The following is a 15,821-nucleotide window of genomic DNA, read 5'->3' on the forward strand; positions in this document are numbered from 1 at the left end:
GCCAGACCCCAGCAGGACTCAGGCTGAAATCACTCTTCTGTCACACGGCCTCATGGATGGAAATGGTTACAGAATCTTCTTTTTTACTGTTTGACATCAGAGCTGGGGAGGCCTTTGGGTTTCAAAATGCTGTAATGTTAATTGGTTTGGGGGAAAACACTGAGTCTGGAAGTTACTAAGGCTTTTTGAATGGCAATGTGCTTTAGAGCCCAGAGGAACAAAGAATCCCTCCCAGAAGCCTTTGCCCTGTGCTTCTGCAGCACAATAATCCTAAGATCGAGCCACGTGACACGGGAGAGAAGATGCGTGGGAGAGAATAGCAGAGGACCATTTTTTGGAAATTAGTGATGGGCAGATCAACCTCAGTGATAGCAAATTTGAACTTAAATCTGGCAGGGCCTGTAGGTAGAGGAGTCATAGCTTAGATTTAAGGAAGAACTACCTGAATCTAGGGTGGTGAGGAGACTGATAAATCTTAGGGTTGACTCTCTCTTTCCAGAGTTATTACAACCAAGTTCAGCTGTTGGCGGAGGTGGTTGAGGTACACACAGCTTGTCTGCAGACAGGAGCAGTGCTACTCAAAGTGAGACTCTTCTGGAGTCTGTCAGAAATGAAAATACGTTGAGCCAGACTCAAGAATCAGAAGCTCTGGGGATGGTACCCAGGAATTTGCATTTTAACAAACTCTCCATAAGCACAGTCCAGTTTGCCAAGCCTTGGGCTGGGAAAAGAGTTTCTTTCTGGAGCTTCCTTCTGATTTACAAGCCAGACTCCTCTTTCTAGTGTTTCTGAAGGCCACTAGATTCTGAACTGATTGGATCCTGAATTGAAAAGACCTAGATTCTGAATTGATCCCAGCACTGGCTCACAGCACCACCTGAACAAATTACTTACCCTTCTGACCTCAGTTTCTTCAATTGCAGATTGGGAATAATATTTGTTGAACAAATGAGGACTTCAATAAATATACATTGAAGAAATGAATCTTATAATGAAAGTGTGGGAGATCAAGATTTGGCCACCCTGAAATCAAGGTCTATCTCTTTACCTTGGTTGTTTTCTCTGAGGACATTTGACCTCCCCCACTAACTGCCTAAAGAATTTGACATGGTAGCTCCTTCCTGGAACAGATCTATCATGATGGCTGTAAAGATAACGTAGGGTAAATGTTACAATAGGAAAGGCACCAACAAGCCCCTCTTATCAGAAGTTCTGTCTCTCTGGCCACATTCTCTGGATGACCCTGCGAAGAGCTGCCAGACAATCATTTACATTTATAAGAGAAATCTCCATTTGTAAAGGTATCTCCCTCTCTGTTTGGAGAAGAGAGGGGGATGAGCTCATTTCTAGTGACTTATCAACGTGAAAGGTGAGGCCTAGAGCTACATAATAAACCTTACTCTTGTTTACTGTGCTTTAGTGGTAATCTCCTGTAACTGACTCCCCCCACCCCCAAAATCCTCCTTTGTCATTGGCTGAAAATGATATTTAAGATGAGAATTTCTGCTATTGTGTTGAGAAAACGCAGTGTCCCTGCTTTCTCCCATGTATACATGTTATTAAACTTGGTATTATTTTCTCCTGCTAACCTGTCTTGTTGATTATTTGGCCAGCCAGAAGAACCTTAAGGGAAAGGGCAGAGGGAGATTCTCCCTCTTCCCCCGACAGTTTTGGCGTAGTCGCCAGGAGCCACACTGGCTGGCAAGTTGCCTTCTCTGGCTGGAAGACCTGCCTTCTCCCTGGACTACTGCAGATGGTGAGATATGGGAACGCCTGACGAAAGCTGGCAAAAGGTAAGACTTCTTACCATGTCAGCCTCCCGGAATCTCTATCTGCGGAGTCCGGCGGAAAGAAACGGTGAGAATTTTTTCTCTTTCTAAATTTAGATTGGCAGGAGAAAATATTTGGGAAACTAGTTTCTTGGGCTTTTAGTGACTCTTGGTTTAAATTTGGTAGCGTATTCTTGGTTTTGATCTTGATCCCTTTTCCTCCCAGAGTAGTCTCTGTCTTGTTCTGTGTCCTGAGAACTTGGCTTTGTGACCAGTGAGAATATTCTCCTTGGTCTCCACCATACGGAAGGTGCATTTACCGGGGTGCACCTTGGTGGCCAGTCGAGTAGACTGGGGTTCCGAACTGTCTCTTTGTCCGGCTGTGCCAAGTTCTCAGGGGAGTTTGTCATAAAAGGCCCAGTCCATAAGGGCTTTTGTCGTCTTTACCTTCGTTGCTTGTTAGTGCTGGAAAAAATCCCATTCCAGTATCGCGTGCCCGGTGTCACAGATTAGCGGGTCTGTGACTGGAGGCGTCCCACACTATTGTGGGAGACCGGAGACACCATCCTTACCGCCTGTGCAAGGAAGGTCTTTACTTTCTCTGAATATCTTTGGAAGTGAATTCTGTGGATCACGGGGGCTACATCATCTGCGCCCTCACCAGGGACGCCTCTTGCGTCCATGGTAGATTTATTCTAAGCGTGGAAAGTTACCTCCGGGTCTTTCCTTAAAAAGGCTTATTTGTTCAAGTCACTATTGGAATAAACATACAAATGAAGATCCTACTCGTCAATGGCCAGACGACGGATCCTTTGAATTGAGAAAACTTCTAAATTGGGGGAAAAAAATTTTTTTGAGCGCTCTCACATAATTGTTTAATTGGTACCTAAGAAAAAAGGCCAAAAAAAAGGAACGGGAAAATTTGACTAGCCTTAAGACCTTGACTCAGGTTACAATTAAATTGAAAACATGTAAAAGTGTAAGTGTTGATAAGATTATAAAGGTTGGAATGTTTGAGCTAATTTTATATAAAGAGGGTACATCAACCTTGCCTGAGTATGTTTTAAAATGTCTGACTGGGAATGCTCCCCTCGTCCAAAATTATAAGACCAAGACCTATTGATAAAAATCTTAATGATAACTATGTTTAAAGGTATAAGAGGTGATGAAATTTGCATAAAATTTTGTAGGAAAAAAACTGATGTTATTTCTATTACAGAACTGGTTAACAAAAATAGTAATTTAAATAATGGCTAATTTTATCTGAAGTCTTATGAAGTCTTATAGGCAATCTAAATAATTATTGGGAACAAGTAAATAGTTGTGAAAAAGATAAATGTTGGATGAATTTTAAACAATAATTATGTGTTATGGTGGTTACAGCTTCCAAACTCTTTTTGGTGACTTAAAACTTTAGAGTTTTGCTAAATTTTATAATAAAAATTCAGTTGAGTATCTAGATCGTTTCCAAATAAGATAACATATTAGACATTGATTGCTAAATGTACGTTTGTCTACTTTTGGCTTTTCATTACAGGAAAACTAAAAGGTGTTTTGGGTCTATTGGTAAACATGTGTTTTATTAAAAGATTGTACTATAAAATACCATGTTTCTAGAAGTTATGAAGTGTTTATAAATTTTCCAAGCCACAAGATACTAATGTAAAAAAGTTTATAATTGTTTAGTTTTTACTTACAAATTGAGGTTTCTAAAGGTTAAAATCTCTAATTAATATATGTGATTAAAAATTTAAAAAATTAAGAAAAATATGTCTGTGTACAAGGAAAATAAGATATATAAAGAAGGAACAAAGAATGGAAATATTTTGTTTGGTTGATTAAGAAAGATAAATTTGTCCTCAAGTACTAGAAGGGAAAAAAAAGACATGAGACAAATTCTGAATGTAAAAAAAAAGTTATAGAAGGTTTGTGGAAGAGGAATTCTGGAAAAGGAGTTTTTGTATGGTCAAGTTGGCTAAGATTGAAATGAATTTAATTAAGTAAATGAGTTTTAATAGCAGAAGTAAGCTGGTGCAAAATTGAAATTTCTCGTAAAAGGATAATTTGCTTAAACTTGATAAAGAGGTTACAAAAGATTTTTCTTTACCTTTGGGTAAGTCTACCTAAAAGACAGAAAAAAAAAAAAACTGTTAAAATAATTTCCTACGTTCAGAAGACTGAGGTCTCTCTATTAAGGCTTTTTAGACTGTTAATGCTCTGTTTCCTTTATTGTTTATATTTTTGACAAGCTCCCCAAAATTCGTATCTTAAATAAAGTCTTTATTTTTACTTTTTTTCTTTGAGAATTTTCAAAGGGCCTTGAAACTTCTCAAAGAAATTTGCTCTCTTCCTATAAGGAGGAAGATACTAAACTTATTAGGCTTATTCAGTATGTTAAATTACATGGAAAACATTGTCAGACAAGTGATGATAAGTCTGCTTAGGTGCTATTATGTGGGCAAATGTTATTGATACAGGAGTTTTAAAATTGTATAACATTACTAAAATTCTGATCTGTCCTGGTTATCAGTCATAATTCTGGTTATTATTATTTTAAAGTGTTGTATGTCACAAAATTAACCAAATGTCTTTGTCAATTGCCATTTTGAAGTCTTGTTGTATACAGACTTATTTCTTTGCTCTAATGCTTTTGCCAAATATGTTTCAACTTCAGAAAAAATTCATAGAAAAGACTCTGACATTTACACTGGAGTACAGGTTTCTGACAAACTTTCTGATCATAAAACTGAACTGGGTAAAAAAATTATAAAAATCTGATAGAGAGACTGATAACTTCATGAAGCTGCTAACAAAAAGATTGGGATCAAGAATAGATTACACAGGACTGAATGAACTGATAAAGATGATTATAATTTTTATGATTTTTCATTTGAAATATTGCTGAATTTTTAATGTTTTGTTTTTTCAGATTTAAAGAAAACTCTTTCTCTTTTCTCCCGAGATAGCTATGACTTATAACAATTTGGTAAATGATACTTTTGTAAGCAAAATTAAAATATTTACCTTTTTCTCTCTACCTGATCCCTCCAGGATTTAGAAACTCTTAGTAAGTGAATATTGTTTTCATGACAATATAGTTATTTACATAAGTTCAATAAAAATCTATTCTCCTTATAACAAGACACAATTGGAAACACTGGGTCTATTACCAAGGTTGTGACTGGAACATCATATTTACAATATAACCATACAGCTTTTAAAGAATAAAGATTAGACTTTATGGAATAAAGCCACGTGGAAATATTGGCCTGGTACCTTTATGTTCCAAACAACACTTACCAAGATAAGTAAAAAATGTCACTTATCTGGCAGATACAAAGAACCTCGAAATATTTTAGAAAAACCTCAAAAGAGAAAAATTCACCCAAATCTATAGATATTACAGGCAAACTCTGATGACAAAATCCTTGGCTTGGCTTTCCTGGCCTCGAGAGACCTTTAAAGTTCAATCTGAGATTCCTTATAAAAAGTTCCAACAAAGCAAATTTAAAAGAGCCTATGTGATCAATTGCTATTCTTGCTATACTTATGTAAATAATTGGGTCAACTCTATTAAAACTAGACTTATTTTACAAACTAGTTAGTTTTAATTTGACTATCTTTGATAAAAATGAGGGTAATTTTAGAAAAAAAATTATGTTTCAATAAAAACTATAGTATACATTTGCGGATATTAGATCCTAGTTTTGTTAATTGTCTTTTAAAGTTTTTGTTTTATATCTGTTGACGAGACTAGATCCTGATTTCTTCTAGTCTCCTAAAATATCTGGCTACAGATGTCCAAACTAATGTTTTTGCTAACGTTTTTGATTTTTTCCATCATTTTCATTTGAAATCACTAAAAACTGAACCTGCCCTTTTTCCTGAAGCCTTACAAACTAAAGCTAATAGACTTGATACAAACTTAAAAGATTACTTGATGACACCATCAGAGACATTTTAAACTACAAAAGATACTTTGATGTTGACATCTAAAAGTCATCTTACCTGGCTGTCCTCTGACATCAGAAACTGGTTTACAATTTACTCCAACCATTAACCTTGTTTCTCTTTTGTTTACATAAAAATGCTTCTATTAAATACTTGATTGCTTGCTTCCATAATATAGGTGTAACCTTGAGAGCCCATCTACATCACCACCTTCCAAAAAAAACTTAATTGAACTGATCTATTATCAGGACTAAAAAATGGGTTCAGTGAGATAAAACAATCTACCAACTCAGCTTCTGGACTATGAAACTTCTTTAAGTTTCAAAAAGACTGTGAAACTTTTAGTTTCAAAGGCGGGACTGTGGGAGATCAAGATTTGGCCACCCTGAAATCAAGGTCTATCTCTTTACCTTGGTTATTTTCTCTGAGGACATTTGACCTCCCCCACTAACTGCCTAAAAAATTTGACATGGTAGCTCCTTCCTGGAACAGATCTATCATGATGGCTGTAAAGATAACGTAGGGTAAATGTTACAACAGAAAAGGCACCAACAAGCCCCTCTTATCAAAAGTTCTGTCTCTCTGGCCACATTCTCTAGATGACCCTGCTGAAGAGTTGCCAGACAATCATTTACATTTATAAGAGAAATCTCCATTTATAAAAGTATCTCCCTCTCTGTTTGGAGAAGAGAGGGGGATGAGCTCATTTCTAGTGACTTATCAATATAAAAGGTGAAGCCTTGAGCTACATAATAAACCTTACTCTTGTTTACTGTGCTTTAGTGGTAATCTCCTGTAACTGACTCCCCCCACCCCCAAAATCCTCCTTTGTCATTGGCTGAAAATGATATTTAAGATGAGAATTTCTGCTATTGTGTTGAGAAAACGCAGTGTCCCTGCTTTCTCCCATGTATACATGTTATTAAACTTGGTATTATTTTCTCCTGCTAACCTGTCTTGTTGATTATTTGGCCAGCCAGAAAAACCTTAACATAAAGGGCAGAGGGAGATTCTCCCTCTTCCCCCGACAAAAGCATCCTGTAAACAATGATTATTCTAATGCTGGTGTTGTTAAGAGCTGGGGTGTGTCCCTACTGGATGGAAAAAATAGAGTCTATTGTGTTCGTGAGGCAGAAAGAGAGAGAACCCAGGGAAGGTCAGCTCTGCACAAAATCCATGGCCCATCTCCAGGCCCAACCTCTGAGCCTTCCAGTCAAGGTTCCAGGGCACCATGTTATGTTGTGCACAGTACAGACTGAGAGCCAGCTCGCCCTTCCTTCGTGCTCCCTGCAGCCTGATATTCTCTGGCCTCCCTGGACTTCCTGTCCATCCTCTGTCCTCATCCCTCCCTGAGATGTAGAGACCCATCTTTGCTGCCAGTTAGCTCTGTGACCTTGAGCAATTGTTTAGCATTCTTCTGGCCCTAATTTCCTTACTAAACGGAAAACAGTTAAATGGGCACTAGGCATAAGGCAAGGATGATTGAGCAAGGTCACCTCCAAGTTTCCTTCGTTTCTATCATTTGATGGCAGTGCTCCCTTGGGGGCCCCCATGCCAACATTCTAACTGGGTTTGCTTTCTTGAGGAAAAGGCACACACTTCGAACTTGCTCTTCTCATAGCCTTGCCCACCTCACCCTTGCATACTTTACCTTCCCAAACCCCTAGACCTGACTCTGCCCTCCAAGATGATAGATAATGTATTACATGCACCCACTGCTAAGAAATGTGAATTTCACATAACTTGCAGCAGTAAGCATGGGACTTGAAGTCTAACAGACCCAAATAATAATCCTGGCTTTGACAAATTAACATGGGATTTTTGAGCAAGGTACTGGACATTTCTCACGCTCAGTTTTCCATCTCTGTTGGATCTAAAAATACCTACATTGCAAGGCTGCAGGGAGGATTAAATGGGTACAATTCATATAAAGCACTTAGCACAGTGCCTGGCACATAATGTGGGCTCAACAAATGTAGTTGCCTTCCTTTCCCCAGCTGGGTAATATTGGTGCTTATTAACAACCAACCACATCCTGAAAATCCTGCCTTACTTTCCAGGCGATGACTGTGATCATGACAGTAAATGGGCAGGGCAGTATTGAACTTATAGAGAGCGCTTAAAATAGACCATTATCATCATCATCATCATCATCATCATAGTCGTCGTCGTCGTCATTATCTAAATTGTCGGCCTGTATAAACATTGTCTAAATTAATTCAGCATCAATTTACTTGCAAAGATGCATTGCTCCTCAAATATTCTGACAGGTGGTCTAACTGAATTTTTTTTAACTACAAAAACCTATAGTTTAATAAACTTCCACAAATTAGGGAAGGACTTGACTCAAGTTGCACACCTTCTTTTTAAGAATGTGTGAATTCCGTGGGGGTGAGGTGCAAAAGCTGGTGTTTGAAAAATAAATTAAAAATAGGTCTTTAAGCAATAAAATCTGTGTCTTTTGGCATTGCTAAGATATAGAAAATGCATCTGCAGTATTTGGAACCAGTGGCCAGATTGAAAGCTGCAGTACCTAAATACAGGCTGGATTTAGTTTCCCTGAAAGCCACCAACACTTTCAAACACTGTTTTCTAAATGCATGTGCTCAGTTTTGTTGACCCAAATATTAGACATAATAAAAAAAATTATAGAGAAACTAGTCAAAATCAGGATCTTGGAATTGTAGGATTTAAGAAATGGAAAGGATCTTAGAGATAATCTAGTTCAAACTCCAAATTTTGCTGACAAAAAGATTTCAGGCCCAGAGACGTCTTAATATTGCCCAGTGACTTCTTGTTTGGTGGCAAAGGAGAGTCTCACTACATCTTTTGTAACCACGGGCCCATTTAGAGCCAGTTCCAACAGACCCCATCTCTTATCGACAAAGTGATTAAGAATTGTCTTTCAGGGGTCAGCCCAGTGGCATAGTGGTTATGTTTGCACGCTCTGCTTTGGCGGCCCGGCGTTTGCAGGTTCAGATCCCTGGTGTGGACCTATGCACTGCTTATCAAGCCATGCTGGGGCAGGCATCCTCAAGTAAAGTAGAGGAAGATGGGCATGGATGTCAGCCCAGGGCCAATCTTCCTCAGCAAAAAGGGGAAGATTGGCAACAGATGTTAGCTCAGGGCTAATCTTCCTCACCAAAAAAAAAAAAAAAAAAGAATTGTCTTTCAGAAAATTTGCAAAGTCAAGTAGCCAGAGCATACACAAAAGAAGAAATCTTGACCTGAAATGACCTTGGAACCAAAGATCCTCCTTCCCATGGAACCCAAGGACCAGGACACAACTGGAACTTGACAGTTAGACTCATCAGAAGAAAGGGGTCCCTCATTCAGGAAGATCTGGTGTTAAAATTCCTTCCCCACCCCATCAAAAATGTTTAGAACCCTATCATAAATGTTTAGAACTTCATCACAAATGTTTAGAACCCTGTCATAAATGTTTAAAACCTTACCATAAATACTTGAAGCCCACCAATCAAAGCCTGTCCCCCCGGCATTCCCACGTGCCAAGCCTGTTCTTCCTAACCTCTTAAATTTCACCTCAAATCCTGAATCAGGGAGACAGATCTGAGGGCACACGCCCTGTGTCTCCCTGCAGATTGATCTCACAGAATAAAGCTAATGTCGCCCCCAAAAGCTGATGCCGTAACTAATTGGTTTTTTATTTATGCACATCGGGCAAGAGAACCCCAACTTTGTGTGGTAACCCCAGTTTTGTGTCAACATAGGACTTTCGGAATAAGTGGCTTTGACACAATAGAAGAGGAAAATGGCAGAAAAAGTCTTTTCGTGGGTTTTGTCGCTTGGTGAGGAGAGAGAGGCAATATGTTCATGGGGAGTCAAGTGTTATTCGACTGACTCTTTCAGAGGCAAGTGAATGACCTTTGCAAGGCACTGTCCAAGGGCTGACAATGACCTTTTCCTATAGGCCTCATCCATGTGAAAACAAAACAAAACCTCTGAGTTTCACATTAACACCATACTCAACTACAGGCTTTGCAGTTAGTTTAAAAGGAGGTCTTTTTAGTACTTCTAAGACTAAACTCCATTCAAGGATGCTTACAGCATAAGTATCCTGGCAAGGTTCAGATACATTTGCAAATTGTTTGCTAGTAATTTGCATAATCTTAGAGAGAAAGAGGTTGATTCTACCTATAGGGTCTTCATTTCTACTTTTTAAATTCTTTTTTCCCCACTTTTCTTTCTCTTTTCAATGATACAACTGTACTATTCCAGATATAAAAGCCAGAGGCAAGTGAGAAATTCTGAATTAGAGCAGATGGCTGAGGAGAGTTTTTCAAAATTAATTCTATGGGCTGTTAATAAGTTATTCGAAAAAAAAAATTAAGCACTTGGAAAACATTGTATTAGTTAAATTGAAACAGGATTCTTCACTAAAATACTTGTTAGTGCCTTTTATATGCTAATGTGCATTGTGAATCTTTTGAGCGAGTTGTATAGATATATAATTTTCAGCATTTTTCTAACTTATTTTATCTTTAGTCCGCAAATCTGACTGTAGTAATACTGTACTAGAACATAAGCAAACAAAAAAGCAGTTCAACTTATAACTTTCAAAGCCCTAAACTGCATGAAATTCCACATGAGAGAAAAACAAAAGTCATTTATTCCTTGAGTAGATTTTTCTTCTTGACTTCCCAAAGGCTATTCCCTACACACATAAAATCAGGGTGTGGTTCTTGGCCAAATGCAAAGCAAGCATGCTATATGTGAAACCGCCAAACAGCCATTGATGATTAAGCAGCTAGTAACTATGGGGGATTGGAATTTGCCAACTCAAGATATGTCTCTGCCTGAATGACATTTTGGCCCCCACCCCCACTAACTAACCAAAGGAGTTTGGGATGGGAGGCCTGCCCCCAGAATAGGCCATCACCATAGACATCTCAGGTGTCTGGGTGGGTCCGTGCTAAGCCCGTTCTTAGTTTTGTTTACTCTTTATAAAATATATTTACATTTGTAAAGAAAATCTCCATTTGTAAATGTATCTTCTTCCCTGTACCAGGAAGAGGGGGGGATGGCCTTACTAGAAACTCGTCAGAATGGAAAATGAAGACTTAAATCTGCATGGTAAACTTACTCATTGTTAACTGTGCTGTTAGGGCAATATGCTATCTGACTCCCACTAGGTTCCTATAGATGACATCTCCCTGGAGCCTGGATTACCATGGTAATGGGTGTTTGAGCTATTTTTTTTAGGAACTGAACCCCTTGTCCACTTCAGGCTGGATTGAGACCACCAACCCATCAACTCGGCCCTTTTGATGGCAAGAGGTTGGAACTCCACCCTCAGGGTATGCCGATGCCGCCATTCTGTGAACGTGTGTCCTGCAAAGAGGCATGAAGGCTGACTACGCTTGCACAGATCATCAGTTACCTCATCTCTCCTCACCTCCAATCATTTCAGACCACCTTGCCCCTTCCCCATAAATACCGCTGAGTCCCTATTTTTGGGGAGGCGGATTTGAGACTTATTCTCCCATTTTTCCTCACTTGGCTGCCTTGTGATTAAACCCTCTCTCTCTGCAATCTCGTCGTGGCTTTCTGGGCGGTGGGCACAAACGGACCTGGTGTGGTAACATATGGAAAAGTGTTTTCCTAAGCACAGAACTACACAACAGAAGCTAAAGCTGGAAGACAAGACACCTTTCATGCCCAATATGTAAAGTTAGAAATAAAGCTTCTTTCATCAAAGGTGTAGTGAGAATGAAGAGAATTGGAGTCGGCTGATCCCAGGACCCCTCCTGTCCTTCCCCACCTCTAGTGGTTCCTCAGGGATTCCTCAAAATCTGGGTGCTCTATGGGGTAAATTTTAAAACAACACATTCTTATGTGTATGTAATATAACTCTCACTTTTAAGTCTGTGAGAGAGGTAGCAAATTGTTATTTACCAGAACACTTAATTTATATAGAAGGTGGTGTTATTAAATAAAAAGTCCTCTTGTTCTGAGGAACACTTTGATGGGACTAGCCTAACATAGGCTTAGGGCCAGGAGAGAGGTAAAGAGTTTGGCATAACAATCTAGAGGAGAGTGTAGAATCCCCAAGGCAATATGGGGCAAGGGAAGAAAAGAGATGAGAAAAGGACAAGGAGAAGGAGGTAGAGGAGAGGATTCAGTCTGAGCACTAGAGGTTGAGGTAGAAAGTGGTATAGATGTTATCAGGGAAAGATGCCCCAAGCCAGAAGATTTATAATTACAGACTAGTCTAAAATTCAATTTTAAATTATCTGCATTATTATGATTACAAGACCTCCCCTGTCTCCTCAGATCTTATGTAAAGTCTAAAAACCACTGTGGAAATTGACTAAGAAGCAAGTTTCACAACTCAGCTTATACAGAGTGGGATATGTACAGGCCACATGGGACAATCAATCAATGATATGATGCAATCCAGAAGCAGCAAGGGCTCATACCATAAGAATGTAAGAAATCTAGACATTAGCAGAAATCTTAGGGAAGCCCTTGTACTAACATATGGTATACAATGAAGGGTTGGGATCTTATTTAAATCTTACAGAACAGGGAGATCCCAGTTAATACCTGAATAACAGAAGGAAGTAACGATTTTGCATAGAGGAGCACAAGGCTTGTGGCTTCCATTGCCAAGAAATGCCAATAACCCCCAAATGAGTTGGCCTATATTCCTAGTGATCAATTGGCCACATCTACTTGAATGCCTTATTAGCACTTTAAATTTAACATGACCTTTCCCACTTTCTCCCCAAGTCCTTGTGTCTTTGTTTCCCGCCTCTGTAAATGCCTCCATCACTCATTCTACTTCTTAAGAAGAAACTTTTTCCTTAACTCTTTTTTCCTATTCACACCATATAGCTAAATAGTCACCAGATCATCCTAATTTTTGCTGTGACATATGTCCCCTTCTAGACATTCTCACTTCCTCAGTTTAGCTGGCATTACCTCGTTAAAACAGTTCTAAGCACCTCTTAACTGCTCATTCCCTCTGTTCCATCTATCTTCCATGCTGTGCCAATTATCTATCTAAAATGTAGATCTATTCAAATCATTCTACTGCTAAATATCGTTTTCTAGCTCCCCATTGCTCACAGGATGAAGTTCCCTGTAGCCTGCCTAAAAGCCTTCTTGCAAGTGTGTTCCTGCCCTACTACAAACCTCATCCCCTGCCAATCCCCACCCTATATGCTATGCTATAAGGACCCCACACTATTTTCACCTCCAGATCTTTTCTCTTCATCTTCTTGTCTTTCCCTATAAGGATGCTTGAGTCCAAGCAAATCATTCATGCTGTCTCCTTACTATAATTCAAAACATCAATTAAAGGTAAAGGTAAAAGGTCTGTTAGGAATTGTATTTGTTTCTTCAGACAATGTTTGCATTGTTTAATACCTTAACTCAAAAGAACAAATAATACGTACAATTCTACCTGTTGTATCACACTCATGGGAAAGAGCTACAGAGATCCTTGGCAATTGCTCAAATTACACCTCACAAGGTAAGCACCACTCTATATGGATGGCTAGGCTTGACCAATGGAATGCTCACTCTCTGGAGAGAGATCCTTGCTTATGGTGTAGTGTAAAGGCATAGAATATAGCTTGAAAAGAACAGGGCTTGAGTCATTGTTTCATCATTCATTGTTCAAGTGGCCTTAGGCAAAACATTTCACTTCTTTGAACCTCAATTTTTATCTGTAAGACAATATCTACTCCCTATTGTTATGTAGATCAGTTGGAATTGAGTATGCAAAAGACTCTAGGAACAGTAGAGAAGGGGCTTTGTAACTTATAAAGTGCTACGCAAATGGGAAAAGGAGTGCTAAGAAAAGATAACTGGACATGGAGTCAAAATGCTCATTACCATGGGTTGATCTGTGTCCTAAAAATATATGTTGAAGTCTTAATCCCCTGTACCTATAAGTGTGACCTTACTTGGAAACAGGGTGTTTGCAGATGCAATTAAGATAATGTCATTAGAGCGCTCCCTATTCCAATGTGACTGGTGTCCTTATAAAAAGAGAAGACAGAGACACATGGAGAGAATGCCATGTGAAGACAGAGGCAGGGATTGGGGTGATGCATCTACAAGCCAAGGAACACCAAGGATTGCCAACCATCACCAGAAGCTAGAGGGGAGGCATGGAAAAGATTCTCCTTCAAAGCCCTCAGAAGGAATCAACCTTCCTGACAACTTGATTTTAGACTTGTAGCCTCTGGAACTAAGAGACAATAAATTTCTTTTGTTTTAAGCTACCCAGTTTGTGGTATTTTGTTATGGCATGCCTAGGAAACTAATACACACGGGTGTGAATTTTAGCTCCATCACTTACCAGCTCTGTGAATTTGGGTTAAATTCCTTAAACTTTTCCCCTGATACCTTAAGGACACTTACCTTTCTGTGATGGTTTCTCTGAGGCCACTGGCCACCCCTTTGACCACAGTGCTAGCTTTGGGGGTCAGCACCACCTGAGATATAAAAAACGAGCCCTTCTTTCTTCTCTCAATGATAGATGCCTGAAGAAACTGGATCAGTTTTTCCGGGTCTGTGGTGTTGGCCCAGGGTGCCGGCATCATCTGCCCAGGCCAGAGAAAGGGCACCTCCAGAGCCACTGGACTGTGGTAGAAAACCAGCACTTGATAGTCCTTCTCCCACAGGTACTTGAGACTAACTTCCTGGGCAAAAATTGCTGGGCACATTTTATTTCCATAGATGTCTTTCAGCATTTGGACGAGTTTTTCATGGTGATATTTCTGCATCCCATAAAAATGGTTGAAGTCCAAGAGTACTACCTCCTTATGGTGATCTGTGAGGAAAGCATTGATCTCCTCAAGGCCTTCACTGACTTTGGCACTGAACAAACCATGAGCAAAGTAGAGTTCATTGTCGGGGTCTCTGGGCTTGGTGGAAATTCGAAGATCAAAATAACGGATCCCAGCTCCTAGCTGACCAGTAAAGTTCATCGTTTGAGTGGCTAGCCATTTCCGCATCAGCTTTTTGGCCACAGTTCCAAACACAGAGACAAAATTCTGGACCGTCTCTGGCTGCTCAGGCCCTACTGGTGAGGCTTCGTCAATGTAGAAGCTGAAGGAATCATGAGATCCTAGAAGAATAACAAGGCATAATGTGGTTATATTTCAGTGCTTTGTCCTTCCCAACTTCTTTCCCTCTTGCAGTGTCCATCTCTCTCCCTCAAATGAGCCAAAGGAACTACTAAGCAATATTTACCTAATTCAGTCTCAAGTCTTAGGAGGGTCCTTTTTATAACCCAGTACTACAGTACACAGAGCACTTCAACAGCTCAAATTGATTGTAAAATGATAAGAAAAATCTCTCTGATCAACATTTTAAAATTCAAATGATCATCTTCTACTTCTATAAATGAAGAATTTCATGCATTTATTAGGATTGGCTTTCCATGCCAGTGGCATAAGTGTCCATTCATTAAGTAGGATTTATGAGGACTTGGCAGTTCCCAAATACTTTGTCTACAATCTTGCCCTTTCTATTTTGGGTTGATTTTAAGCCTTGTTTCAATGAATAAAGAAGCCCTTTTTCACAGGCAGACGATCAGAGAATTGTTATACTCTTGGGAAAGCACAAGAGGTTACAAGAATAGAAAAAGGGAGAAATAAGACAAGAGGCCAGTACAACATCAATATAGTGAACATCATTCTCGACCCTGCAATTGGACAACTGTCAACTTAGATGAGGCCCAGTACTTTTTACATATTGAATAAAGAGTTATTTTTTCTTGCAGGTTAACACAGCTGACAGCATTTAAAAATTAACTAATAGATTCTTCACAGATATTTCTTCTCAACAGTGAAAGCTCTATTTGGAGTTGGCTTCCAAATTTAGAATTTCTTCCTAGGAAGAACAAGGACCACCTATTTATTTATTTTTTCCAGTTACAAATATCAAAACTCCAGAAATATGGTGATGAACATCTGTATGATTTGCCTAAAAGTACGGAGTGCCATTTAAAATAGTATTGGACCCAATAAAAAAAAATTACTTTGTTTTAATTTTTTTTTGAAGTCTCCTTTAATTCTTGAGCAAGACCTACTGAATAAGTGAAATTAAATTAATGCATCATGG

The 15,821-nt window shown here is 39.1% G+C and overlaps 1 protein-coding gene and 1 long non-coding RNA gene across 4 annotated transcripts in view; one reads left to right on the plus strand and one right to left on the minus strand.

The window, feature by feature from the left end:
• The window catches only part of PLCXD3 (phosphatidylinositol specific phospholipase C X domain containing 3), a 166,818-nt gene that overhangs the window by 44,973 nt on the left and 106,024 nt on the right, over nt 1–15,821 (minus strand). Inside the window, exon 2 of the mRNA XM_004422774.3 lies at nt 14,115–14,823. Within this exon, the coding sequence (XP_004422831.1) occupies nt 14,115–14,823 (709 nt within the window). The remainder of the gene's footprint in view (nt 1–14,114; nt 14,824–15,821) is intronic.
• The window catches only part of LOC147914607 (uncharacterized), a 39,880-nt gene continuing 24,919 nt past the window's right edge, over nt 861–15,821 (plus strand). For 2 of the 3 annotated variants that reach the window (XR_015555100.1, XR_015555098.1), the window contains exon 1: nt 1,406–1,857. This is a non-coding gene — a long non-coding RNA (uncharacterized LOC147914607). Of the gene's footprint in view, nt 1,858–10,968; nt 11,274–15,821 lie in introns of those variants that run through there. The other variant, XR_015555099.1, reaches the window with a different exon arrangement.

The sequence above is a fragment of the Ceratotherium simum genome, chromosome 18, assembly GCF_057802395.1.
Source record: "Ceratotherium simum simum isolate JZ-2026a chromosome 18, ASM5780239v1, whole genome shotgun sequence".
Lineage (NCBI taxonomy): Eukaryota > Metazoa > Chordata > Mammalia > Perissodactyla > Rhinocerotidae > Ceratotherium > Ceratotherium simum.